This window comes from Ascaphus truei, chromosome 3 (assembly GCF_040206685.1).
Source record: "Ascaphus truei isolate aAscTru1 chromosome 3, aAscTru1.hap1, whole genome shotgun sequence".
NCBI classification, from domain to species: Eukaryota; Metazoa; Chordata; class Amphibia; order Anura; family Ascaphidae; genus Ascaphus; species Ascaphus truei.
In genome coordinates, this window is record NC_134485.1 from 418579370 (window position 1) to 418598303 (window position 18934).

Below are 18934 nucleotides of genomic sequence, written 5' to 3' on the forward strand. Positions count from 1 at the left end.
TTTCATACTGATATTGCTTAGCCGTTTCACTGACTAAAATGAGCCATATTCAAATGCTACAGATTGTTTTCCTAATAGAATTTTTCTAGGGCAGTCTGAAGCAATGTACCAAAAACAGCAAATCTGTAGGAAGACACCCCACTACAAAAGTGCCTGTCTGTCAAATAATAAGCAAGAAAAAAGTGACAGAGGTCACAGCAGTCCTCTATTAGTTGCACTCTAGCAGAATGATGGGATACCCAACTTATTTGAAGGAAACACATGGAGAGTAATGTGTTATGGTAGAGCTAAACCCTAAAAGTGTCACGTTAAAGACACATCAATTTAGTTAATCCTATCAAATTTGTGCATTCCAGAGTCTATCTGGTAGTGAGTCAATAGTATCACTCAACAGTAAAGGTTAACGGACCCATGTACAGATCTATAACACACAGAAAGGTTAAATACCGAAAAGATGTAGGTATCCTCAATAGGGACCTAGGTCCCAGATAGTAAAGGGTAATTAGAGCATACAATATCCACTAGAAGACTAATGTCTAATCAATAATAAATGGTCAAATGTAAAGTGTGTAGTATAATCCAACTAAAAAGACCATATATACACACAGAAATGTCTAGTAGCCAAAATTATAATAGTGACATCCACAAGTAAAATAAAAAAACAAAAAAAACTTTAATTAACCCAATAATCGCCGAAAAACAAGTGACATAGATATAAACAATGTGTACAACATTAAAATTCCCCTGTAGGGGGAGCGGGTAGGAGAGGGGCAGCAACAATATGTATAGGGAAAAACTTAATATATGATGGTGTATAAAATATAATATAGTAATATCCCTAATGTGGCTACCAAATAGCCCTATTGGTAAGATCAACAGCTGGTACAGTAGGTGAAGGAGCATGTATCAGTAACTACACGAAGTGTGAAGGGGCGTTACGTCACAAGTGGGCGTCAGTGAGCGGGACTTTATGTGGAGCGGAGCAGACCCTGCTGGGACATATTACAGATCGGTTGCAGCAATAGGAATACTAGGAGCACGGTTGTATACAACTAGGGATATTACTATATTATATTTTATACACCATCATATATTAAGTTTTTCCCTATACATATTGTTGCTGCCCCTCTCCTACCCGCTCCCCCTACAGGGGAATTTTAATGTTGTACACATTGTTTATATCTATGTCACTTGTTTTTCGGCGATTATTGGGTTAATTAAAGTTTTTTTTATTTTTTTATTTTACTTGTGGATGTCACTATTATAATTTTGGCTACTAGACATTTCTGTGTGTATATATGGTCTTTTTAGTTGGATTATACTACACACTTTACATTTGACCATTTATTATTGATTAGACATTAGTCTTCTAGTGGATATTGTATCCTCTAATTACCCTTTACTATCTGGGACCTAGGTCCCTATTGAGGATACCTATATCTTTTCGGTATTTAACCTTTCTGTGTGTTATAGATCTGTACATGGGTCCGTTAACCTTTACTGTTGAGTGATACTATTGACTCACTACCAGATAGACTCTGGAATGCACACATTTGATAGGATTAACTAAATTGATGTGTCTTTAACGTGACACTTTTAGGGTTTAGCTCTACTATAAACACATTACTTTCCATGTGTTTCCGTCAAATAAGTTAGGTATCCCATCATTCTGCTAGAGTGCAACTAATAGGGGACTGCTGTGACCTCTGTCACTTTTTTCTTGCTTATTATTGTTATTTCTCCCTGTGCACCAGGCTTATTCTATATGACTTGACATTATGGTTTGAGCAGTGTCTCATCTCTTCTAAACTGTCTGTCAAATAAAAAGATAGTTGTGTTCAGCTCGTGACCACATTTCATAAAAGGTGGATAAGCAAAGAAAATGTGTTTCACAAAAGCTCCTACAATGTCTGCGCTTGGCTTTATTTTAATCTGTGAACGTAGCAGTGGAAGTTCAAGAGAACCAACGTTTGGAAATAGTTTAGAGAACATCAACTGCAGACTTAAAACGTGCGTTTTTTTTTATTAACACAAACAGCGGCGCTTAAAGTAAAGACAATATACATTTTGGATTAGAAATGTAAAAAAAAAAAAAAAGTCATTCTGAAATGCTGATGGCAAATGCATTCTTCCAATGATCCCACTTCGCATGCGTTTATAATTATGATTCATGCCAAGGTTATAATTAAACTCGGATTATCAGACAAGACACGGACTTGTACTTATGGATTCACTAAAATGCTGCGCCCCCAGAAAACAAAAAGCTGTGCCACCTATTAATTTTGTTAGCACTAATAATCCAACACCATTTACTTATCAGAAACTGGTCAATTAGTTTACGTTTGTTTTTTTCAGGCAACATTTAATTGTATTGTCAGAGGCTTGCAATGAATTTTATACAGGGTGTGGCATGTACCTGTAGGGAAGGAGGGGTGCACACATTAACGGCATATATTTAGGCGATATATAACATGGATAAAGACATTGCAGTACATGCATCAGAAAAGCAGCGCCTTCATATTCAGCAAGCTTGCCCCCATGGGCTTCCACCCATTGCTGAAGCAGGGATATCCAAACCTGACCTGTTGGTGGCCCTTGAGGACTGGAGTCGGCCACCCCTGTCATGGGAGCTTCAACTTGAAAGCGGTTATTCATTAAAGTGCAATAGTGTTGTTTGGGAACTTCTAAATGGAATCTCCCATAAAAGTCAATGGGAGATTTCGTGTAGCAGGGTCCAATCGAACTTTAATGCATAATCACCTAAATGACACTAAATTGCTATATTTATGTCAACGGAAATATTTCATTTGCATAAACTAGCCTTGGTTGAAAAATAAAATACACAAATGTACAGTGGAAAAAAAAAAAAAAAAAAAAAAGTATCGGTGCTTGGTGAAGAATCGTGGGATTATAAGGATAAATATGTCCTGGTTTTATTGTAAATAAACGTGTCAAAGCATTAAGATTGCCAGAAGAAATATGACTAACAGAAAAACATATTGGGAAAAATGGATTTATTGCAAAGCTGCATTGGCCAGATCTCAAAGAAAGAAATACTTGGTAGAAACATCAGGTTGGGCCACTAACCGAGAAAGGTTCTAAGTGGTCATTGAAATGTTGTATGTTAAAACATCACTTAGATGGTGAACATCTTATCTCTAACCATTGGTTGTTTTGGTCAGGCTGGGATTCTTAGTTACAGACATGGCATTTTCAGAGTCTTGCTTTATTAGGAATCCACCTCAGACTTCAAGGAAGTGTTAGAAAAACGTTTCCCTTTATAATGGTTAGTCTGGCTGATTTAGACCTTTGGAGGTTTTATCTCTGCCCTTATTGGATGAACGGAACAGTCCTTTGTGGCTGTTCTAAGTACAAGAGCTTTCAAAACTTCACAAATCCTCACATCTGGCTTCTTTCAGACTTCATGGAGAAACTGATTTTTCTAATTACACACACCTTGCACCCTGTACTTGCCCTAAAAAATAAACAAAGGTACCGTATAAATCTGCATTATACATTAATCATTAAACATTTTCTGGGGGGGGATAAATGGTCATGACTATGCATTGTGGCTACAAAGGTCATTGCTTATGCGATCTCTCCTACTCCACATTATAAATTATAAACAGAGAAGAAGCTGGTCAGGGGGATTACATGTATTACAAAGAAGAAAGCACTGGGACTGTGACGTCAGAGAAGGCTATGTAACATTACTGTAATGTAGGTTTGGCTGACATGCTTCAGTAATGTCGGTAACAATAATGACTTCTGTGCTTTCTAGAGATTAACATTACTCAAAATTAAACATGTTGGAGGTCACTTAAGATAACGGTGGCAAAAAAGGCGGAAATCCCACTGGTCGTACGAAAGCAACTCAACACGGAAACGTGACAAACTGCATACGAGTTTCTCACAGTTCCTTAGGCTGCGCGTATACTGCCGGCGACCGATGACGTCACTCGTCGCCATTGTGATAGTTGTAATGTAAGTTTAGGCGATGTCGCTGGCTACAAGGTTAGTGACGTCAGAAAGGGGGAAGGCAGAGGGACGGAGAAGCTCTCTGATTGGCCGCAAGGGGAGACCGTCGCTGAAAAAAAATCAAATTACAGTGACACCAGATTTTTGGTAGCGCTGTCACTAGCTCGTGCCATCGCGTGCACTATAAGCGCAGACGACAGCGTCAATGCATTTGTTTTGACGCGCCGTCGCCGTCACTATAAGCGCAGCCTAATACCTGTACCAATCTCCTATTAGATTTTGTTTAAAACTGCAGGTACGTATAAGCACGCAACCAATTCAATTCTTTCCCCTTCGGAAGCTTTCCCAAAAGTACCAGCATGATGGTCTAAGCAAGTTTTACTTCCAACACATGCACCTTCCGGCTTTATAGTTCTGTGCCATCCCTGGGCTAAACTTTAGATGGCGGTTTCTTTTGTAAATAAATAGTTAATGAATGATTCATTTAAACATTTTTATTAAAAGCTTTCTATTTTGGAGAAATACCGTTGTGAAATAATTATTTGAAAATGTGAATTGAGTTATTATTGATTATGTATTAAACGCCAACACATTCTGCAGCAGTTTGATCACTACCATTTTGGAAATGACAGCATCCTTCCATAACTTCAATAGACATCTCTAACAGCATAGAAATGTAATGTACATCCTACAATATTTGTTGTGCTTTTCAAAGCTAGCCTTCCAGGCCTAACATTATGACTGTATGACTGTATACTCCAGACTGCATTCTGCAATATAATTACATGTTACCAAGTAGGATAACACCTCACAATTATTGCCATGCACAAGTGTGTGTTTGTGTGTTTGTTTGTGTGCGCTCTGAAGGGTTTAAAATGTATTGCGCAAACACTTACAGACGGATAAAACACCCGTTAGCAGAGTGGCTACTCATTGATCAACATGGGAACTGAATAATCAACCTCAACTTTAAAAAGTACTCCGAACTAGAGAAGGCCTTGAAATCTATTACCAAATAGGATGCAAATAAAGTATTCCCTAGGAGGGTGATCATTTACATATAATGCGATCCATACATGCAGACTAAACCATATACACAAAAAATAAAAAGACGTTTCATATGGTTTACGGAAACGAGGTAAACTGTTTTGCAATTAGTGCAACAAATTAGAATGACTTTTTTTTTTTTTTTAAACCATGGATCCACTGTTTTCTGCGGATTTTGATTGGTATTCTCATTTTAAATGTTTATACCACAAGAAACATGAGGTTTAAACAGGGCAAATAAAAATGATTCTTAAGAACGGAACACAGCTCATGTAATTAATGCAGCACCCAACTCAAATACATGGGAATCATTAGCTATATGAAGCTATTTTGATTGGAAAATAACAGCATAAAAAATAAATAAAGTAATCACCATGTTTGATGGTAATACATGGCAACCCCTTTTCTTTATACAATTTATAAAGAGGAGAAATGTGGTAAAGTGTTGTGTTTTCTTCTTGGGATTTAAAACTTAAATGGAAATACACAGAGACCCTCACATTTAGTCGAAAACTAAAATTAGAATCATCAAGCCAACAGACAATAAAAGACCATTATAATGTATGGTGTCAAGACATTTAATGGTTTCTGTTAAAGCATTTGCATGAATTTGTTTGTGATTGTAAATTGGCCATAATGCCTCCAATCAACCTATTGTACATTGTCAATCTCTGGTTTGGGTGTTTGCACGCTGCACTGGAGTGTAATCCCATTTCCACTGTAGTGGCCTACAAGTGTATTTCTTCTCCAGCTAGCAGTGCTGTGATTAATATGCCAGGAATTCAACATGTATAAAATGTCTCAACATGTGCGAGTGACAGCATTGTTATTGCCAATTACACTTCACCCCGTCAAAACCTGAAAAGCACGATTGCCAGTTCCTGGTTTGTTCGCTTACAAACTTGTTGAAGGAATACACATCATGAAACAGATACAGACGCAGTGTCAGACACAATGCTTTGTGTTTGTTTTAATGCACATGTTGGATTACATTAACAGAAGGATGCATATAACTGTCACTGTAGTTAGGACCCTTTGTAACCTCCTCAGGATATATATTCTAGTACCTTTACATTGTTAGATTTGTTTTTGTATAGTATACAGTGCAGGAGGTCTCAACACTGCTTAGTTAGGGTTTATATGAGGTCACCTTTACATTAAATCTACAGTATATATATATATATATATATATATATATATATATATATATATATATATATATATACACACATATACATATACATATATTTATATATATATATATATATATATATATACACACACACACACACACACACACACACATACTGTATATATTTATTGAGAGCTAAAAAGTGATGCGTGCAAAATGGTATTAAATTCACCCGCTGTTTTGTCGATAAATGTTTGTTTGTATATTAAAAAGCCAAGAAGTCCTTTGAAACTCTCTCGTGTCTACGGAAATTAAGTTAGACGTGTGAGACTGTGGGGTATTGCCAAAAAATAACAGCTTCAAAGTGGCTGTAATCGCCTTGCTGAAATAATTGCATTGTGGTGGACTGCTACAGCAGGTCTTGAAGGTTAATACTGAAGATGCACCTGGTATTCCCAACAAATGTTTGAAAGCAGTACACATCTAATTTAATTTGCCTTCCTTGTGCCACTTTTTTTGTTCCCCTTCTTTCAAAAATATAGGGGTTTCATCACCCAACCACTTCACACCATCATCGAATTCGTGTTATGAGAAACAAAATAGTCTTCTCTATACATGCCAACAATATCAGGTCAAGTAAGGCTAATCTCTTCCAGTAAAGCCATTTCATCTCTATTAGGGATGACACAGAACCAAAAGGTCAATTAAAGGAGCAATCCAAGCTATATATATATATATATATATATATATATATGAAGCAGGTGGTCTCCGGAGCTAAACACCATTCGTTTCAACTCTGGGGACCCCCTACTTCCGGAGATACTTCGCATCACATGGGCCAATAGGAAGCTGCACCGATGACGTCATGGCTCCCTATTGGCCCGCAGGGCCTGAGATTTCTTAGCAGCAGACATACTGTGAACCCTGGCAGCCGAGGAGAGCAGCCACGGGCACCTAAGTTGCGGTAAGTACCTCAGGAAGCAGGGATCAACTCCGGAAATGACCTGCTTCAACATATCGCTATATATTTAAAAAAAATGCTAAATATTGACGCCGCCTTGGATTGCCTCTTTAAAGCTGCAAGGACAGAGGATGGAACAAGAAATGTAAGTCTGCAGAGCATGCATTACCGTTAAACCTAAATAAGTAATCACTTAGCAGAAATAGTGCCAGATATACAGAACACGGGCCATATCATTTTGCAGGGAGGTCATTTTGTCCAGTACTGTGGTGTAACCTTTGCTTTAATACAACTTTCTGTTAGGATAAGATGCTTTAATGAATCTAATCTAATTTGGTGAAGCTAACAGATGTGTTCAAGCTTTTTGTGAGAAAATGTGTTATAAGTGATGTATTATATTTGTAGTCGAAATAACCTGTCTGGAATGGTCAAATACTTTAACAGCAGATACAAAAATACCGTATACTAGTTCAATGTACCAACTTTTTACAATATTACTAACCCAGGAAGGATTCCAAAAACTGACCACAGAACAAAGATGTGTTAGGAGTGTATTGTGTTGGCAGTGACCCACGGTGAAAGATTTAGGACTATAAAGTCCAATGGCAGTTTTCAGCCAACAATGGGGCGGTCTGCCCAGTTTACCCTTCATGAATAAGGGCATTAGCGTACCACAGAGATACCCATTCCTGTTTAACTATTAAGTGCCAATTGCCATCATCTGACGCCTTGTCCAAGGATCAGCTTAGCTTTGATATTACTGGCAATGGACTGTGTAAAAAGGGGCATGGTCCTTTTATTTCTGGCAAAGCAGGAGGAAAAAAAACCCAAACATATTTGACAATAGGACAATTTAATATTGGCTGCTACGATACAGCAATGTCATTTAGGAGTCCCTCGTTCATGCCTGAATGCTTTAAATCTGGTAATTTAACTTGTTATGTGTCACATTGTCAATACAATTACACAAACGCATGTGCTAATGTCACACCTAGAATCTCTTGGCATTTTATATCACAAACTGTTCTTTCAGTGGTAAAGCAATTACATTTGTTTTTGTTTTTTTTTTAAATCTTTTCATGTACACAAAGGTTACAACAAAACGTATTGCTTTATCCTAATCTCACAAACCAAACGTGAAGGTAATGCCTGTTTTATCAAAGTACCATCTGCATGTCAATGTTACGAGATGCCTTTAGGCCGTGCTGCTCACCGCATCCTTTGCGATTGTCGCTATTGTCATTTCGACAGTCTGACAATGACTTATTCCACTTGTGCATGCCACTACATAACTGCTCTCGCTTCTACTGCACAGGGTTAGGCGCACCCCCCATTTTAAAGGCAACAATTTATTGCTATTGTTTTCGATATCCGTTGCCCTATTTGCCAAACGCTGTGACCCTGTTTCCTCCCTCCGGCTTGCATTGAAAAGGCTTGCGCTACCCTGCATTACAGCTGATATGCTGTTAAGATAAAGCTCTAAACACAAACTATGGAGTGGATCAGGAGTGGCCAACTCCAGTCCTCAAGGGCCACCATCAGGTCATGTTTTAAGGAGATCCCTGCTTCAGCACAGGTGCCTCAATCAGTGGCTAAGTCTTCGATTGAGCCACCTGTGCTGAAGCAGGGATATCCTTAAAACCTGACCTGTTGTGGCCTTTGAGGACTGGGCTTGGCCACCCCTGGAGTGGATGAGGAACAGAGGAACAGAGTGTAAGATGTATTGATAAATACACACAATGACCTCCTGATAATATACTTCACTTCAAAAGTAGCCGACTACATTTCACAAGAAAAAAGCAACTTATATACTTGAACTGGTTGTACAACCCACATAACACTGTTCTACATCATTTCTGAGGTGACAAAGCAGCAGTCCATTTTAGTTGGTGCATTTTTATGGAAGTGCCAATGTGTATGGCATGGTTTACAATGTTAAATTGCTAGTGCCTTGCCTGCATTGAAAGGGTTACATGTAAAATCCTGGGTGAGCAAGCCTGCACCACCTAGGTACTTCTAGTGTATATCATTCAATGTAAGAGCACTGGGCGTTGTCAACACTAGCTTCTTATTTAAACATCACCGTAACACACAATGCAGCGTTCTCCCATGGGTTTAGCTTACAAATGTGCCTGGTCCCTGGAATGCAGTTATTTCCCACTGGAACCTTTCATAAGCTCACTGACAAATATAGAAGTCTTTTGGTGATAGACAATTCCCATCAGACCTCAGAAGTGTCTCCGTAACAAGAGGATTCTATGAGGAATGATCAGTCAAGTCTCATTAAAAAGAAAAAAGAAAAAAAAACAGAGGATACTGCTTCTTTAAATTTGAATGAAAATACATATCAGCTGGATAATCAATGCTGTATACATCCACGTTGTTGTATTGAACAAATGTTCACTCTGGAGCGGGCTGGGCTTGTTGTATATTACAAACTTTCACTTCCCAGGGTATTTCAGGGGATTACAAATCGATAGACATGGGTTTGCCAACTGCAGCCCTCGTGGACTACCAACAGGTCAGGTTTTCAGGATATCCCTGCTCCAGCACAGATAGCTCAATCGAAGACTGAGCCACTGATTGAGGGACTTGTGCTGAAGCAGGGATATCCTGAAAACCTGACCTGTTGGTAGCCGTTGAGGACTGGACTTGCCTATCCCTGCGATAGTCCATTGAAATGGGTCAAGGGGGTGAAAATTATTCAAAACAAAAAACACCCAAATGGCGGATGATGTTGCCAATGAGGCCAAATAAAAGCCTGGCGGGCAATTTAGTCAGGAAGCAATAGCTGTCTTCACTGGTTTCCCGTAATCTGGATGTGGCACTGAAGAGGATTTAATCAGATCACCCAGAAACAGCCAGCCAGTCATCATAGGCAAGAATGAAAATGAGTGACAAGACATGGAGGGCTAGCAACATATGTAAAACAAAAGAGAAGGTACTGGAAGGGTGAAAGAGACAAACTTTATGTAATATTATTTCTACTGGAAAGCCCAGATCACCGCCCATGGTCCAAACAGTTGGGACCTTCATTGCTTAAAAGTAGCCCAGCCCTACTGAAAACCATGCTCAAAACAATTGGAAGCTTACATAAAAGCTGCAGAATAACGACTGATTCAGGGAGTTCTTCACGACAGAGAAGGAAGGTCGCGCTTACACGTGATATCAGCCACTCACTTGAACAGCATATGCGGAGTGGTAAAGAACTACCACGGCGTTACCGAATAACATTTAATGCCTTAACAAAGTTCCCACCCATGCAAACTAGTACCTGTGCGTCAACACGACACCGCAGGCATTCTATTTTAACATTATTTCATCACAAAACAATAATCCATCATCTATAACACTGCAGTACTGGAGGGGATTGCAACACAAGGCCATGCAAAGGCCCCAGTACTGATTTCCTTTAAATCACGAAAACTCTGATAATATAATAGTGGCATCATTGGAAATTTCTGGCGGCCCAATTAAAAAAAACAGCAAAAGTTGTGTTTCTGTAGTGGTGGTCTGCCATGTGGAAACTGCGTTTAATGCTGTCACACAACAGGAAAACGGCAAGGTGTTACACATGCCCTCCAACAGGAAATCAAATAAACAATATCTTGTGTTAAAAGGTGTGTTGTGCTTATACAGAAAACTATGCCAAGTACACCATTTACATTGTCTGAGAACCCCTCTAATCTTTCACTGCCAAAGACCAGTGCAGAAGCCTGGAGTTCCATTGCAAGTGAATAAGAATATTTGATCAAACAAATAATAATGAAAAAAACAAACAAACAAAAAAAAAAAAAAAAAATTCCTTCGTGATAATTTAACCTAATTTGTCATTTTCCGATGACAAAGTGTGCCATATTTAAGATTTGCACAAAAAAAGGGCCAACTAGATCATTGTAATGTTATTTGCTTTGGAAGACACCGTTTTAAACTGCTTTATGAAAGTTTGAAAATTTATCCTAACGCACATTGTGTTGGGGGGGGGGGGGAAATGGAGGGGGGGCGAAATAAAAGGGGGGTGGGAGGGAAGAAACCATTCTGTGTTGTGGATTGACGTAACCTTTATGGGCATCCTCAACACAGGAAAAATGAAATGATGTAGCAAAGAAAATGTGAGGACCATTGACCTGTGTTACAGATAAGTGACTATGTACTCGAAGCACCGGGAATGGCAGACTACACCGGTCTACCAATCCTATTGCTCATGGTTCGAGATCAACAAATACATGGCATGAGCAGCTGAGGATGGGGAGGGGAAAAAAAAGTGTGGAGGTTACAAAAAGCAGCTTTTACAAAAACACTAAAAGGATAATAGTGATCCTTGCACTTTTGTGTTTCCTTGTTTTGTTCTTGCAGACAAACTTGGTGCTGTTGTACAGTTGCTCCAGCACCGATGTAAGACTTGAGCAGTTGCATACAATGTTTGACTCCAGACCTGTGGAAGACAAATACTCTCAGATCACAGGTTCACAGTTAGTTGTATTTTTCCGATTCTATTCCTCGTCATCTTCCCAGGCCAAACATATTTCAGTTCTCATCTGCGTGTGTACCACTTGCACCATCATTAACCCTTTTTCCATGATATTCTTGTCACCTTCCGTGGCCAAGGAACCTCTGGCACTGAGCCGCCAGATGGTCACACGCTGCTGCTGGTACTACCCCCCCCCCCCCCCACCTTCCATGTTGTATGACGTGGGCGCTACTGAGAAGTTCTGTACTAGCCAAACCCAATGACGTACAGCATACGTTATAAGGGTCTCCAGGTTGCTGGACCTTCATGACGCACGATGTATGTCTACAGGGCACTGAAGGATTAAGGAGGGTCATACACTTGATCGGTTCAAATGCCATTTGTACCGTGTACCTCATAACAATAACTAGCAATTTCTAGTGTTACTAAAAACCTGCCTACTACCAGCCAAACACAGGTTATCCCTTCCCAGGAGGAAGCCAGATGACAGAAAAGGCCCTTCCTGTAAGGACCGCTTTTCTTTGCTACTGGGGATGACCTTGTGTCATTTGTACTGTCCCTAGGATGAAAGGTCCCCTTGAATGTTTTGTATTGACTGGACATAGTTCTAAATAGTAATATCCCCTCTTAATATTCCTTTACTACACTTGAGCTACAGTAATAAATATAGTATAAAATATGGCTCAATATAAAACATTTTATAAAATGATTAGGTTTGCATTATTTGCCGACATCTCAATATTCCCTAAATGGTTATGCATTCGTGGCATATTGAGCTAATGATGGTGGTATGTTTATCAGGTAGGTGATTAATGCCCTTTTAACATGAGGGAAAAAGATTTGTGACATATTTGGGAAGTCTGAAAAGTCTGCTGTGGTTTAATTTACTTAAAGGACTGGATTGGTGTGTGACTGTTGATCTTGTTTGCTCTATCACAATAAGAGAATTGATGTGTGACTGTTGATCTTGTTTGCTCTATCCCAATAAAATCATCAGGTGTATTCATTACTTTGCAGCTCAACTAGAAAGGCCAGTGTAACAGGAATAACAATATAGATCATGATGAACAAAAATAATGGCATTAAGGCAACCGTTATGTGAAAGTATTTACAAACATTTTCAGAACTTTAAAAATATATAATTTTACAATAATTTTGACTTAATAGGCACAAACTCCCGACTTTTAACATTTTAAACATATCGCAGGTTTAGTTCAATTTGGTCCAATGTGGGACTGCAGCATTAATACACAGCTTAAATTCACTGAGCAGCCAGCTGATGTCACCATAGCTCCGCGATTGTGCTTATGAAACTCAAGTAAATCATTATTGGGCAAGCCTCAATCAGTTGGAGAGACACCAACTCCAATCACTCCGCTCTCTGATTAAAACCATGGTTATCAGACACCACTTACATGGATAGGCCGGTGAGTTTACCAGTGGGGAGGTACATAGCTGTACGTCGGGGTTCCTTGAGCTCTGTATGTTGGCACAGAGACTGGATGTGCTCCTATGGCAGTGTGCTGTGGAGTAGTCAACAAGGTACCTGGATAAATACAAAAGGAACTGCATTATAATTCAATAGATTCACTGAACCCTAAACATTATTCATTGCAATGCTCTAGTTAGTAGTAGCAAGCTTAATTGGTTCAATGTAGGAGATTTACATTTTGTTAAATCAGGCAATTATACATTTTTGAAAAGTATTAAATATTTGCCCAAACGTTTATTATTCCCATTGTGACCAAATGCTTTGGAGAATGTGTACAATGGTGATCATGTTTCATGATCAAATGGTTTGTGGATTCAAAATCTACGGGACAAGTAGGAATTTCACAGAAAAACATGAACATAAGCAACACTTATTGTAAGTGTGTATCTAAGGAAGCCAGTAACGTTTTTACGTTTCCTTACACAGTATGTGGCGAAACATTGTAATTGTAGAACGCAGATCATGTTGCCTCATATCGTGTCCATGCTAGAAGGGTGGCCACTGCAACTACTTCATACAGAGCACAATATCTACATTGTATGGACTCTCAAACGGGCATCAAAGTGGTAGATAGAGAGGGTGGGGGTGGGAGGAGGGCGCAGTACTCACAGCTACCGGCAACCCTTTTAAAGATGGCTGCAAGGGGCAGTAAGAGCAAGACGGAACCTCTTCATGTTGACACTGCGGCTTTCTATTGGCTTCAGCAGAGGGGAACACTCATGTTCATATTGATCTCCTAGACAAGTACTCTTATGAAGGAGATTTAACAGCTAATGGCTCAGGAACAGTGCAACCCCAGGAGGTGTGGTAGTGCCCAGTTCAGGTAATGTGCTGTTTCTTTCCCCAGAATTCCTTCTGTGTCTCATCCTCCATAAGGGCTGGGACCCGCTGCGCTCGGCGGGCAGGGGAATCCTCCCTAGCCGATCCCAGTCCCCCCTCGCTGACGGCTCACTACGCACTGTGACGCGTCAGCCGGCAGGGGATTCAAGAAAATTGTGATCCCGAGCAGTGACGCGTCACGTGGTGCGCCGATGAGCCAATCAGCGGCGGGGGCGGGAGCTGTCATCAGGCAGCTTCCTACTCAAGGTAGTGTGTGTGTTTTGTGGCAGAAGGGAGAGGGAGCTGCTTACCTTACAGCAGCCCGCAGCAGCTCCCTCCTGCAGCCCGAGCCCGTGGAGGGAGGGAGGGGGGGGAGTAGCGGGTCCATCCGCTCAAGCCACGCCCCCTCCCGCCCACCTCCCGCTCCGGCTCCCACTCCCTACAGACCGCATATCGTGGTCTGTGTCTGTCAGCACCCCGCCTGTCTGCAGTGCGGGCGCGCTGACTGAGAGAGCGGGGTCTTAGCCCAAGGCCTTGACCCCGCTGCCTACTACAACGAGAGCCCTCCCCTCAATGGCGCCGGGCCCGCTGCGAGGGGGGGGCTGCAGTGCTGGGGCGAGAGCTGCTCCTGCTCTCAATAGAATTGAGATGCGTCGAGAGATACGGCACGCCCCCCGGAGGTTCAGCCAATGAGGGCGAACCTGCCGGGTGACGTCATGGCCGCGCCCCTGTCACTTCCCCCCCCCCCCGGGTCTCTCTTCCTGCAGTGAGCTGCAGACCAGGTAATCGGCTGCACGCGCCGCCAATCTCGCAGGCGCGTTGCAGCAGAGATACCGGGGCCTTAGCCCAAGTGAGGAAAAGGGGACTTCGAAAGGGAATTAAAGCTTCATCTACTTCTGCCATGTTGTTCTATCCCAGACAGTAGGGATTTTCAGAGGGCCTTTCTGCCACTTGTTAATGGTCAATCCAAAAGGCAAAAAAACCCTGTTTTATCTTTTTTTTTTTTAATATATTATAAAGTAGAAGGGAGAGCAACTTTAAAAATGTAGGATAACTCTTTATTCCACGTGTATGTCACCAAGCAAGATAGGCGATTACATATGTGGATTATTGTGAGGCGTCTTTATTTACATTCTAAATTCAATATGTATATTGTTTTAGAAGGTTCATAATTTCCCGCAACATACAATATGAAAAGCGTGCATCAGACTATCACAAAAAGGTGCAAATCAGGTGCTTGTGCTATTCAGTTTGCCAAGAATGACAGCGTTGCAATGAAAGTAAAGTGAGTACACATTAGTGTTGGCCTCATACATATTTTTGGCATGTTCAGACACTTTTGCGTCAATGCAGTATAAAAGGAAAAAAATAAAAAATAAATAAAAAGAGAGAGACAAGGAACTTTGTATTTATAAAATTTTAAAAGAAAATATTAAACAGTCACGTGTTTGTACTTCTAAGAAAACACCACAAGAAGTAGTGAATTTGGCATAACTTGGCTTTTAGCTCACCAGGGAGTTACGCTAATGTGACTGAAACGTGTCAAGTACTTGGATCCATGTATTGGCGTGCAATAAAACCTTATTAGGCTGCGGTCCGGCTGCATCCGACTGTGCGCGCGCGTCACTCACTACTTCCTCCCGAGTAGGCTCCAGTCCCTACTCACTGCCAGGCTCACTACGCACTGTGCCGCATCAGCCGGCAGGGGATGCAAGAGGATTGTGATCCCGAGCGGTGACGCATCACGTGGTGCACTGGTGAGCCTATCAGCGCCGGGGGCTTTACCTTCCTGGAGCTGTCAGAGCTTCCCCCACCTCCAAAAGGTGGGGGGGGTGGGAGTGTGTGTTTCGCACAGCCCCAGTGTATCTCCCCCTCCTCTCTCACACACACGGGTGGTGGGGGGGGAGGCGGAACTTTACAGCACCCGATCTATCTGCCCCCTTGTATCACCCCCCCCCCTCTCCTCCCAGACCCACAACCCCCTCCCCCCCCCTCCTGCAGACACACAACATCTGCTCCTTCACTGGCAGCGAAGCAGTTAAAAGCCAGGCCTCACACACCTGGCTTCTGTCTCAGACTTCAGCAGACTCCAACCATCTCCCCCTCCTCCTGGACCCACAACCTCCTCCACCCCTCTCCCCTGGCTCAATGGCTGTGTCCCCCCCACCCCCCAACCTGTTTTGGCTACGCCCCCCCGCGCCTTAAAAAAATACTCCCTACGGACCGCAGATAGCGGTGAAGTGTCTCTAAACGTACCGCCTGTGTGCAGTGCGGGCGCGCTGTCGGATGCAGCGAGGCCTCAGCCTTATGCTCTCATTAGTAACATCAGGGTAGTGGTATCAGATCCTGGCACCAAATGTCACTAGATCACAGCCCTTCATATTAGCAAGAAGGTCGTGAAAGAAAAAAACCTACTAAGCAGACCCCACTGTGAGAACATGTACGTGCGCAAATTATTATATATATTTGTAACCCTTCACAATGTACTGCAGGCCATTCCGGCAGCGTAAAGGTGAACATAAGAGTACATACCTGCCGACATTGCCATGGTAGTTCCAGCAACCATTCCCATGGCCACGCCGTTGGTCCTCTGCGCAGCTACTGGGGCCTGGTAGATAGCAGATGGAATGCTGTTTGGTTGAACCACTGTGGTGTGATGGATTACATGAGGTTGTGCCGCATAAACAGGCTGTGTATAATAAGCGCCCTGATGAACAAAAAACACAGACTAATAAGAGACATTCGTACAGACTAATGTTACAAAAAAGAGTGGGTCACGCACCCAGTGGTAATCTGCATCCTTGGATTGAGATGTAGCCTTAAATCCTTCACAGACATCAGGAAATAAATTGTAATGTCATTGTTTATAGTAGTTGTATTGGCCCTAGAAAAGGGCAGGTTTGTTTAGGCTGCAATGTCTTCGTTGACCAACCTAAGATGTCCTCATAGATGTAGATGTACGCAGATGAGTGACATTAAGTCTCTTCTTCAGATATCTAGAGTTCTCCAGACATCACTTGTATAATTCAGATGCATAATCTGAACAAGAGATTATTGTCCCATTAAGAGAGTCCAATCACGATGTCACAATTGACACACAATAAAAAAAGAATGCATAATAAATTGCCAATTAACAAAAACCCACTTGCTTCTGATTTGTTTTGGTAACAGCAGGTCCCTTTCACTTCATAATATACACTGCAGGACACAGAAACAGGTTTGTGCCTTATAAAAGCAGAGCGATCAGCCTCAAAGTATGACACGACATCATGAACTGAAGGTTGCAGAATACTGATATATATCTATATCTATATATGTGTATATATATGTATATATATATATTTTAAGAGAACCAGGTATGAATGTGTACAAAAGAACATGATGTTTTGTTCCTCTGCACCATTTTCTGCTTGCAGCTGCTTCCTAAAGAGTTACCAGTACCTTCAGGGAGACTTACCTTACCTCAAATAGTGTACCTAGATCCCGGTCACTAAGGATAGGAGCAAACTGATACAAACTCTGATTTATACCATTATAATATGTGTTCAGTGTAACCGATACCTCTCACCCCAAGCTGATGCACATGGGCCGCAAGATTAAAGTCATCTTTTGAGTAATGATGCCTCAATTGTTTTATTTAAATATGGAAGATTTTAATGCTAAATTTGTGCTGCAAGAGCGGCCTGCAGAGCACAGAGACAGTGATAAACAAGGCTGTAGTCTCATAACCATGAGGTTATGAGACTTTTTTGCAGGTACGGTAGTGTTAAGACTACAAAAAAGGGATACCTTGGTGTGGTTTGCAAGCTTAAATGGGTTGACCATGAACTAAATGACACTTACTTATGAAAAGAAAAACAGATAAGTATTTAACTATATCATTTGTCATATTGGATGTAGCACTGAGGCCTTTTGCCTTCAAATAAAGTTAGATGCTCATTCCTAGCTTGCAAATCTGTGTTGGCAAACATGGCAGAACCAGTGGGGTTTTTTTTGATAACCACTTGGTTATAGCACTTTGGATGTACAAAATGGGTGCACAGTCACTGGCAACTCAAAAGATCCCATCAATGTGTACTTGATGGCAGCTTGTAATGGATATAGGGCTTATGTTATTACATGACAGCTGAGATCTGTACATACCTGGGCATACAGGTTCTGCTGTGGGTAGGCACTTCTGATCGGGTACATAGCGGTTTGGTATGGATTTGGAGATGGGGAGTAGGGTGGTGGTGCACTGTTACTCTGAGCAGGGGGAACCTTGTATGGAGTCCCAGCAGTGTATCCTAAGGCAAGAAAAACAAAGCAAAAAACAGATGCCAAACCAAAAGTCAGTGAAGATCACCAGATGCGTTTAATCATGAATGCATTATTATAGCACACAAATGTTAATAGATGCCACTGGCTGAAAGGAAGAACAATGGATGCATTCTGCTTTGTTCTAGCAGTGCTTCATGTGGTATTGGATAAACTGTATGAATTCAGCTGATATTTATATTTAAAGGCAGGCTCAGTCTTCTTTGAAGTAAAATGTCCCAATATTCTTGCTTTCATCTATGAAGTCGGTATGTAACCATCATAGATTAGTGAGGTAATGTGCGACAATGTAAGGACCATTCATACTGCAGAACACACAGTGGTGCAGCGCCTTTATTGCTACCATTGTGTTATACATCTCTAGGAACAGACATATAGTCTTCTTTTGTGTTGCAGAGTAAAATCATTGGGGGAAGCAGAGGACAGGTTTGTGCTGTTCTGCTAGAATAAAACCCCAGTGCATCAGTGAATCTCTGCAGAAACTCACAAATCCAAATCCTAGCTCCTGAGAAGGACATGTCAAGGTCGTTTTTAATTTAGATTTAATGTTCTATGCCTCCTTAAGGTTTCATACTGTAAACTACATTTTGTACTGCAACAGTAACGTTAACCATTTCACTGCTGCATTGCCGCCCCCTTCCAGCAGTGAAGGTGTTACCCGTGAAAGACTCGTTCTATGGAGGGATGCTTGAGGACTGCCTGAGTATTTGTATGAGA

The 18934-nt window shown here is 41.3% G+C and overlaps 1 protein-coding gene across 2 annotated transcripts in view; it reads right to left on the reverse strand.

The window, feature by feature from the left end:
• Positions 1 to 2294: 2294 nt before the first annotated feature.
• The window catches only part of FAM168A (family with sequence similarity 168 member A), a 152294-nt gene continuing 135654 nt past the window's right edge, over positions 2295 to 18934 (reverse strand). The window contains exons 6-9 of one of the 2 annotated variants that reach the window (XM_075592730.1): positions 18044 to 18186; positions 16433 to 16628; positions 13005 to 13135; positions 2295 to 11553 (exon numbers count right to left, since the gene is read on the reverse strand). In XM_075592730.1, the coding sequence (XP_075448845.1) occupies positions 13023 to 13135; positions 16433 to 16628; positions 18044 to 18186 (452 nt within the window). In that variant the 3' untranslated portion in view covers positions 2295 to 11553; positions 13005 to 13022. The remainder of the gene's footprint in view (positions 11554 to 13004; positions 13136 to 16432; positions 16629 to 18043; positions 18187 to 18934) is intronic. The other variant, XM_075592731.1, reaches the window with a different exon arrangement.